This window comes from Tupaia chinensis, unplaced genomic scaffold (genome assembly GCF_000334495.1).
Source record: "Tupaia chinensis unplaced genomic scaffold, TupChi_1.0 Scaffold000012_1, whole genome shotgun sequence".
NCBI classification, from domain to species: domain Eukaryota; kingdom Metazoa; phylum Chordata; class Mammalia; order Scandentia; family Tupaiidae; genus Tupaia; species Tupaia belangeri.
The window spans coordinates 2823558-2834363 of NW_006159442.1; the positions used below are offsets into that span (position 1 = coordinate 2823558).

General features: G+C 42.4%; 1 protein-coding gene across 2 annotated transcripts in view; it reads left to right on the top strand.

Annotated features, from left to right (window-relative positions):
- Nucleotides 1-26: 26 nt before the first annotated feature.
- MALT1 (MALT1 paracaspase) overlaps nucleotides 27-10806 on the top strand; it is a gene marked incomplete at its 5' end in the record, with an annotated part of 70339 nt that continues 59559 nt past the window's right edge. For both annotated transcript variants that reach the window (XM_014585088.1, XM_014585107.1), the window contains 1 exon segment: nucleotides 27-71. In XM_014585088.1, the coding sequence (XP_014440574.1) occupies nucleotides 27-71 (45 nt within the window).

A 10806-nucleotide genomic window follows, 5' to 3' on the forward strand; every position in this document is an offset into this window, starting at 1 on the left:
CGGGCGCCGGGGGGCCGAGGCGGGAGGAGGCTGGCCGAGGTGGCGGGAAGTCGGGGGCGCCTCCGGCTCAGGTGAGCTCCAGGGCGCGCGAGGCAGGAGGTGGGGTCCGGCCTGGGGGGGTCGCTGTCGAGGTCTGGAGCGCGTCCGGGCTACGGCGACCGCAGAGGGGCCGCTGGTGTGGAATGAGGAAGGAGATGCGGAGAGTTTCGGTCATCTTTTAGGGAGAGCCTGGCCCCAGCAGAGCCCTGGGAGGGCAGGACTTGCAGGTGGGACCCGTCTGGGGCTGGGAGAAGGCAAATGGCACAGCGCTGCTTCACAGCCCTTTCCTGCCCTCCGCCCCTGAGCTGGGACAGGTGGAGGTAGAGCGTGACAGTGTGACAGAAACGCTCTCTGGAGACCATCCTGCCCGGACAGTCATCCTGGTGGACTTAAAGTGCAAAAGAGAGGGATGTGGGTACAGCCTTGGAAGACCCAAGGAAGGTTGGGAAGGGGAGGTGCAGGCGAAGTAATGAAAGTAAAAACCAGGGTGCAGGGATTCGTGGAAGTTTGAAGGATGGTGGGAAAGACTGAAGTTAACTCACCATCCTCCTGCCAGACCAGGTTACTGAGTTGTCTCCCTGACTTCACCATGGACATTACACTCGGTCTGTATTTTTTAGAAGGCTTAGTAATGCTCTCTGAGCGGTTCTTGCAGGTTTTGGTCTCACTGATCGTTTACATTCTCAAGAATTATTGAGGACCCCAGAGAGCTTTTATGTGGGTCATATGTATATACACACACACACACACACACACACACACATATATATATATATATACACATACAATGTGTACATAAAATATATACTGATATCTAGGTCACTTGAAGTTAAAACCATTGCATTTTTACAATATATATTTTAAAAGAATACTGTTACATGGTAACAACATGTTTTGGAAACATGAATCTTTCCAAACAAAACAAAAAAATGAGTTAGAAAAGTGGCATTTTGAAAATCTCTTTAAGATCTTGGCCTAATCACAGAGCTGGATTCTTTTATATTTCTGCATTCAGACTGTTACAGTGTCACAGGTCATGGAGCACACCAGTGTTCTGAGAAAATGAATGAAAAAGGTAAACAAGGTCTTCCCATTGTGGTAAAAAATCATGTTGGCATCGCAGACCCTCTGAAAGGGACTGAGCGTTCCCAGACCACACCTGCCACCACTGTGTACTTGATGACACTATTAGGCTTTGGGTCTTCATTTGAACTCCTTAGCAGGTACGTAAACTTCTCAATGACCAAACTTTGTCTTGGACAAAGTTGTATACATTTATATATTTGTACACATCTTTATAAACTTCTTAAGAAAGGGAGTCATCTCTTAGTATTCTGTTATGCATAGACTCCATCTTAAATATTTGTTGAATTGAAAAGAATTCTTTAACCTAAAATTGTATTTTTAAGTGTGTTTTTGTTTGTGTTTGTTTTTAAGCTTTGCCGTAGGGTACATGTCCTTGCTGGAGAGAGAGATGAGGAAAATGAGAAATCAGCCCTCAAGGGGGTTGGCCACCCACAATCTTTTTTCCTCCATTCTCTACAGATTTGGGGCATGCTTGCACACATGCTGTTGTGATTTTCAAGCCTCCAGGACTTGTGAGAACTAGCCACCTTTACCGCCACACCACTGGCTGGCCCTGTGTGCCTGTTTTGGTTTTTTGTTTTTGTTTTTTTTTTTTTGCTAGGAGTTTCAGAAGACAAAAAGTTAACCGATATTTAGCTCCTATTCCTACGGGCTTCTCTAGTAGTAAACTGTTATTTGGGGACATTCACAAATAACTTACTAAATGTATGGTGTGGGTGAATAATAATAATGGGTGTTGTCATTTATCGAGCACATATGATTGCGGTGTTTACATACATGATCTACTCTAATCCCCTTGGCAACTCTGAGTTTCAAGGTTTGGGGTTAAGGCAAAGACTAACTGATGATTTGGGATTATTGCTCATACAGAGAACCAGTGATGTGAAGAGGGGATCACGAGTGGTAAACTAGCAAAGCTGAGTGGACACATGGCGGCAATTCTTTGTGTTCCAAGAAAAACACATTGGGCTTTTGTATATTTTGAAGAAAATTCAAAATACTATTATTCTAGATCCATGCATTTCCAAATTTCTGGGCTTCTAATGTAAAAAGTTGTCTTCTGGGATCAGGTCTTCAGAGTATGACAATGCTAACTAGTATTCTAGTCAGGGAAGGCTCTGGGCTTTCTGAGGAGAGGCCGGTGGTGATGAGAGAGATGTCAGCAAAGCCCTTCCAGGGGAAAAGCATGGCTGCTGGATCCTAACATAGTAGATACCTAATGTCAGGTGTTCTGTTTTCTTCCCCAAGCCTTGTCAGGGTTTAGCAAACCCTACAGAATGGTGTTGGCTTTGCTTGAGAATGGAAGGGTTGGTGGCTGCTTTTCTGTGAAGCAGCATGGGGAGAAGGACAGTTGCCTGGCAGGAGGTGACAAGCACCAAAGTGGATGCATCTGTGGAATCCAAGTGTTCAGAGCGGGAAGTCTGATAGGAAGCAGTTGTAGATTCGCCAGTCTCTCCAGGATGGTAAAGATGAGTTTCAATGAGGAAACTGGGCTAGGGAGGGTTAGAGAAGTTGGTGATATTAAGCTCACACCCACTGAGATCAGAAGAATTAACCTGACATGAAGGTTAGCACTGGGAACTGAGGGGCTGGACAGTGACAACTGGTTCTGCTGGTGACACTTATTCTAAGAGAAAAAGCATATTGTGAAGTGATGCCATAGTGATGGGAGAGCACCTGTGGTAGGAAATCCATAGGTATTGTTCCCTAGTATCTCACATAGGAACTGTAGTGTGGGAGTCTGCCCAAGTGGACAAGTCCAGTGAGCATTAAAGAGTTGTCCTCTCATCCCTGGATTCACAATATTCCAATCTAAAAAGGTTGCCTGGTGTTTCTTTTTTCCCCCTCTTCACTTTTTCCTGACTCTGCATCTTTCCTCGACTACAGGAGAATTTAGTTAATGATAAAAACATGGCCCAGCCTCTGTGGTGCAGTTTGTGGTGTGCCAGACTACAGTGTTAAGGCCAGATGGCTGACCGAGGTTCCGATCCCTGGTCCAGGTGACCTGAAACACTCAGGATGCACGGAACCTGCCCAGAATCCTAACTAGTGGGGGACTGAGGGAAGGGATTCTGGTATTACCAGGCCCTGCTGGCAGTGGGGTGCTTCCCTTCTTGCTCGCTTACTGTTGGGTTGTCGGAAAGTCATGAGTATTTTTCTGTTTTTCTATGTAAAAATGTGTCATGACTTTTCTCACAACCCAATAGTTTGTGCCTGCACACATGCCACCATCAACAATTTGAGTAGTTGACATGTAAATATTTTCTCAGAAATAGTTAAAACCATACTGTTTCTGCTATTAGAGTCAAACAAAATTACACAAAATTAAAAGGAATATTTTGAACATTATCTTTAAAATTCCGTATTTTGAAATTTTGAAAGTTGTTTACTAACTGTCAAGAACTATGGAGTATGAGCACAATTTTTTTGATATGTAAATAAATGTGGGAAAATGTAAGAATAAATAAATTAATTTTAAATTTTTTTTTAATTTAAAAAGTAATAAAGCACAAGAAGAATCCATTCAGCATTGTCCAGTGGGGATTTGGAATCATTATAAATCGTTTTCAGATGGTTGCTGATGACTCAATAAATCCTTACATATAGTTCAGTTTCTCGCAACCGTATATTGAAACATGGGAGTGCCCTGCACACAGACCCAGCCCTGATTCCATTCCAAGCAGATACACCCTTTGCTGTCAGTAAAGGTAGGTACAGGTCTGAATATCTTTCCCAAGCTAGGAAAATTTTGAATCAGCACGGAACATCTGAACCCCAAGGATGACGGAACTTTCAGGATACTAAAATGCTTGGCTTAATGGTTCCTTTGCTGGACTCCCACATAGTCAACTGCAGTTCGAGTCCCAGACCCAGCAGTTTGAGACTCACGCGGAGCACGTATGCGTGCATGCCCAAAATCCCAGGAGGAGGATGGAGGAGAAGGGACTGGAGTGTGGCCATTCCCCCTGGGAAATGATTTCTCACTTTCTGTTTCTCTGTGTCTTCGGCGAGTACACATTGCCCTATGACAAAAATTTCTAAAAGCAAAAAAAAAGAGAGAGGAAAAAAAAACAGGGCTGTGGAAACATGCACCAGGACAAGCAGTCATTGTGTACCTGCTAAGGTGCTCTTAGCGGTACCAGTAGATGGTGTAATGGTTACGTTACTGGACCCCCACATAGTAAACCGCAGTTCAAGTCCCAAACCCAGCGACTTACACTCACGCCAGGTACATGTGTGCTCAAAATCCCAAGAAGAGAATAGAAGAGAAGGGATTGTGGCATGGCTATCTCCCCTGGGGGGTGATTTCTCACTTTCTGTCTTTCTGTCTCTCTAGCGAGTACATCCATCCTATAGCAAAAAATCTCTCTTAAGGAAAAAGAAACAAAAAGGAAGGCGCTCTTAGGTGCAGAAGTCCTGGTGTCATGCAGTTTATAGTAGGAATGAGAACGTATATAAAGTTCTGTCAAAGGTTCTCTCATCTCTCTCTTTGGTCTCTTGAGGTTGGGGCCCAGGCTCTGCATGTCTTTATGCTCCTTCACCTAATCCTCTTCTTGATGTCATCCTTCAGTCTCATGGCTTTACGTACGGTTAGGCGGATCACTCCCAATTTCATCCCGTACCTCTGCTTCGAACTCCCACATGATGTATGTAGGTGGCTATTTTTGTCATCTCCTCGTCCATGACTAGTAGACACCTTAAATGTGACATGTCCAAAACTCGTCACATCTTCCCTTCATAAACCTATTTTCCATATCTCAGTAAATGACAGTTACATCCCTCCAGCTAAAACCTTCAGAGTCACTCCTAACTTTGCTTTTCCTCATGCTGTCTTTTATTTTATTTTATTTTTTTTATTTTTTTTTTTTTAGAGAGATTTTTGCTATAGAACTCATGCGCTCACCAGAAGCAGTGAGAGAGAGACACACACAAAGTGAAAAATCATACCCTGGGGGGATGACGACACTACAACCCCTTCTCCACCATTGTTCTCTTGGGATTTGGGGCACACAAGCACACGTGCCCAGTGTGAGTTTGAAGCCACTGGGTCTAGGACTCAAACCATGGTTGGCCATGTGGGGGAGTCCAGTGACATAACCATTACACCATCTGCTGGTCCCACATGGTGTCATTTCTATCAACTTATCCTGTCTGCTATATCTTCACTGTATACTAGAATCCAACCTCCACTGCTACTGCTGGGGACAACGCATGCTTGTCTCACCTGGACTGTTCCTGCTGTCATGTCTCTTCTGCTGTGGTATTGTTTTCACCCACAGTCTGTTCTTAATGTGGCAGTAAGAATGATTCTTTGAGAACACTAAATTATGGGACCAACAGATGTCATAATGGTTACATCGCTGGACTCCCACTTAGTCGATTGCAGTTCAAATCTTTGATGGCTTAAAACCCATGCCAGGCATGTGCATGTGTGCCTAAAATCCTGAGAGGAGAATGGAGGAGAAGAGATTGCAGCATGGCCATCCCCCCCCCCCCGGGGGGATGATTTCTCACTTTCTGTCTCTCTGTCTCTCTCTCTCCAGCAAGATCACGTACTCTATAGCAAAACCTCTCTTTAAAAAAAGAAAGAAAACATTAAATTAAATCTTCTCCTCTGCTGTAAAACCTCTGGCTGCTTTCTATCTCAGAGTAAAAACATTTGCCAAGTTAACTTTTGGACCTGCTCATTTTGGGCCTGCTTTCCTGTGGACACGATAGGATCTTGGTACTTGCTGGTTACTGAGCTGAGATCGTCTCCACCGGTAAACACTTGACTCACACCTTTACCTTTTCACATGTTTTCTTAACAGTCACCCTCTTAGGGATCAGCAGTGGTGTAACAGTTATGTCGCTGGACTCCTACATAGTCGAACACGGTTCGAGTCCCGGACCTGGTGGCTGCAAACTCCCATCAGGCACCGGAGATCCCAAGAGGAGAATGGAAAAGGAAGGATTGTGACATGGCCATCCCCCTGGAGGCTGATTTCTCGCTTTCTATCTCTCTCTCTCTGGTGAGCACACACACCCTATAGCAAAAATCTCTCAAATACAAAAAAAAAAAAAAAAAAAAAAAACACCTTCTAAGTGAGGTCTTTCTTGATCATAATATTTAAAATTACCTCCTACATCTGCTTCAGCATTATCTATTCTCCTACTTTGCTTAGTTTTCTCTAAAATACTGTAACTGTTGGCCAGATGGTTGCACCGTACAGGTGTGTGTGTGTATTCCCTCTCCTCTAGGATGAAAAATCCAGGAGGACAGAGAATTGTGTTTTATTTGCTGCTGTTTCCTTAATATCTAGAAAGCATGATAAGCCTAGGGCCTACAGGTTGACGTGGAGGTTAAGGTGACTGGATTCTACATGACCCACAATGCCATTCAAGTCCCAGACCCCATAGCTTGAAAATTACACCAGGCACGTGTGCATATGTGTCAGAATCCTGAGAAGAGAAAGGAGAAGGAATTGTGGGTGGCCATCCCCCTTGGAGGGGATGCTTTCTTACTCCTTATTCTCTTCCCTCCAGCAAGTACATGCACCCTCTCACCAAAACTAAAAGTAAATAAATAAAAAGTGGTTGGCCTGTTTTAGGTGATTAATAAATAAACCGAATTAATAGAGATCCCAAAGAGTAAATGTACTAACAGTGGAAGCACAGGAACCTAAAAGTGGTGATATGATTATGTACCTTAACAGGTGGATGATAGTTCTAGCTGATTTTTAAAAGTGAAGGTAAAAAATAGATCTCTATTTTAAAAGCAAAATCCATTTGTTTTGGTAATAAAGCAACTTTTTAGATTTTTTAAAATTATTATCCCCTTTATTTTTTATTTTTAAAAATTTGACCAGAGAGAGAACATGAGAAAGCAAGCCACCGGGTCCAAGACTCAAACCACAGTTGGCCATGTTGGGAGTCCAGCACCTTAACCACCATGCCACCTACAGGCCCCCGTTTTTAGATGTAACCAAAGATATCAAATTAAGACCTGTAGAAACCACTTCAGAGCTTACTATTATTGGAATACATTGAATATGCGTAAGGATCAACTTAGCTGAATGTGCATGCCCATGCTATAAATCAGTAAAATAAATAGAGGTAATAGAATCTTGTTTTTCTCCTGCGCCTCTTGTGTTGGAAGAGAAGCCATCCACTTCAACTTAATTTTTGTTGTCTTGGAGGGAAAAACAAGTCAAATTGTTTTAAATTTTTTTTGTATATCACTATACGTATTAATTAAAGCATCTCTTGGTTGCATTGGATGATAGGATTTCTAATTTCATGTATGAGATCCTTTGTTCAACTGAATCATAGAAAGATTACATTTACCATACTATATCCTTATTTTTATAAGTCTCCTACTAGTTGCAGGACCAGCAGTTGGTGTAATGGCTATGTCGCTGGACTCCCACGTAGTCAACTGCAGTTCGAGTCCTGGACCCAGTGGCTTAAACTCACACGGGGTGCATATGTGTGCATCCGAGAGAAGAATGGAGAAGGGATTGTGGCCTGGCCATCCTCCCTGGGGTGATTTCTCGCTTTCTGTCTCTCTGTCTCTGTCTTTCTGGTGAGTGCATGTGCTCTATAGCAAAAAACAAAACAAAACAAAAAAAAAAAACAACTCTCAAAAAAATAATAAATCTCCTATTAGTTATAAAACTAGTAATCCTTATAATGTTTCTTTTTAAATTATTTTATTTAACTTTCTTTATCCATTTATTTATTCATTTCAGTTTGACCTGACAGGGAGAGAGAAAGTGAGAAAGCAAGCCACCAGGTCCAGGACTCAAACTACGGTTGGCTGTGTGGGAGTCCAGCACCCTCAACCACCATGCCACCTGCTGGCCTCAATGCTTCTAATACTCTTTTCCTTAACTTGGGCATTTCAGGGATTAGTAGAAGAAAATTTTACAGAATAGAAGCACCAACAGGCATCTTCAGCTTTTTATTTTTGCTGCTATCGTAGTTCATTATTTCATAGAAAATGGGGCACTCTATTTTTTTTTTAAGTTTCTTAATGTATTTCTTCCATGAGAGAAAAACAGATATGCACTCTCACACAGATGGGACCTCATACCACCTCCCACTCCACTCTCAGTTGGTCAGACTGGGTGCTGAGTGCACTTGCACCAGGCCCAGGGAGGTCCCAGGACTGGACACAAAGCCAGGACCTTTCTCACATGCATCCAGCTGTGTCACCACCTGGCCCCAAAGAGAGGACACACATTTAAAAATAGGAAAGACAGTTCTAGAATAACAGATAATCTGACAGTTCTTATTTTTATCATTTTCCAGGGGACTTTAGATTGTGCTGCCACTAGTCTACAGTCCAGAATTTGACAACTGTTGATCTGTAACAAGAAATGCATATTGAATATAGTACAAATTTAACCCCAATACTTAGAAAAGAAAATACCTAGTAAATATTATGATCCCTGGAGCATTGAAAGACATCTTTAGTATACCAAAATAATGGTTACTCCAAAAAACATTTAAAGAAGTAGCTAAAATAATTGTTCTGGAAATAGGCATCCTTAGGAAATTAAACTTAATATATTTTTACCATCCCCATATATTTTTGTGTAAGAACTAGCCTTTATTGAGTGCTTTATACCCTATGAGGTAGATAATATTACTATTGAAATAATCTTGAAAATGTTTTTATATGAGGTAATCAACATTATTATAGAATTCTGTGTCTTGTAGGCCAGTGAGGGGCGTAAAGGTTAAGGCACTGGACTCCCACATGGCCGACTGAGGTTTGAGTCCCAGACCTGGAGGCTAGAAACTCACTCCAGGCATGTGTGGGTACATACCCAAAATCCCAGAAGGAGAAGAAATTGTGATGTGGCCATCTCCCCTGAGGAGTGATTTCTCATTTTCTGTCTCTCCAGCAAGCATAGGTGATTTCTCATTTTCTGTCTGGGGCGTGATTTCTCATTTTCTGTCTCTCCAGCAAGCATAGGTACCCTATAGCAAAAATATTTCTCAAAAAAAGAAAGCTATATCTTGGATGTCTAAATAAGTGCTATGACAGTTTTAATAAAATAGATTAAAACCGAATGAAGATTATTTCAGTGGGGGCCGAGAGGTGGCTGAGTGGTTGAGGCGTACTCCCACATGGTTGACCACTGTTTGAGTCCTGTACCTGGTGGCTTGTTTCCTCTCTCTCTCTGGTCAAATTAAAAAATAACAATGATAATAATAAAATAGCTATTAAAAATACATATATTTCAATGGGCCAGCCAGATGGCATGGTGGTTAAGGCACTGGATCCCACATGACTGTCTGTGTAATTCGAGTCCCAGACCTGGTGACTTGAAAAGCCCCTGGGGGCATGTGTACCCAAAATCCCAGGAGGAAAATGGAGATTGGAGAATGGAGGAGAGGGTATTGCACCTTGCTATATCCTCCCCATTCTCAGGAGGTGATTTCTCACTTTCCCTCTCTCTGTATTTCTGTCTCTCTCCTCTCTGGTGAGGTACACACCCTATAACAAAAGAAAAAGTAAAAAAATTTGTGTCAAACATAGAACAGACCTTTGCAAATGACTGGCCATAGGCCACATTCAGAATGCTCTGTGTCTTGGGAACCAGCAGTTAGCATAATGGCTATGTCTCTGGACTCCCACGTAGTCGACTGCGGTTCGTGTCCCGGACCCGGTGGCTTAAAACTCATGCCAGGCGCGTGTGCGTGCGTGCCCAAGATCCCGAGAGGAGAATGGAGGAGAAGGGATTGCGGCGTGACCATCCCCCCTGGGGGGTGATTTCTCGCTTTCTGTCTCTATGTCTCTCTCTGTCTGTCTGGCGAGCGCACGCGCCCTACAGTGAAAATCTCTCCAAAAAAAAAAAAAAAAGAATGCTCTGTGTCTTTGTACAGCCCATGAGCTTTTCTCGTATTTTAAAAGTTAAGTAACAAAAATAAAAGAAAACTGTGACAAAAATTTTATGGTTCATGATGCTTAAAGTATGTACCCTCTCTAGCTCATTTCAGAAAACAGCTTGCCAACACGTGCTTTATAAGATAAGCTTTATAAGTTAGGAGACTGTGTCTAAAGTGAGTGGACTGGTGAGAGTTCAGATGGGCAAGAAGGGAGCGGTAGCTGCGAAGGCAGATGAGGTGTGAATTCTGCGGTGTGTTGTGCAGGTTATCTGAACACTTTGCTTGGCCGTCATTGTTGGCTAGCTTCTTTGGAAAGGTTCTAGTGTATTTGATTGTTGGATATTTGCTTTATTCTGTATTCTCCTTTTGAATGTACTTGTACTTTCCCCTTCTGTAAGAGGTTTGCAGTCCATATCATTGTCCCATTATTTAAGGCCTTCCCCATTCTGATCTTGCCCGGGCTTTGTAACCTTGTATACCCTACGAACACAGTAATAGAAAAGGAAATTGTGTGTGTATACTAAATTCTGATACTAAAAAAAGAATATTTTTAACAAAGGAACAATAAAACAGGATGTAAAGATCTTTTAGAGCAGGAGTTAGCAAGCTATTTCTTTTTGAGCTTATTTTTTTTTCTTTTCTTATGAAATATTTAATTAATTAATTAATTAACTTATTTTTGAATTCCATTTTAAGGCACATGTGCTCACCAGAGAGAGAGGGAAAGTGAGAAAGCAAGCTGCCAGGTCTGGGACTCAAAATGCGGTTGGCCATGTGGGAGTCCAACTTTAACTACCACGC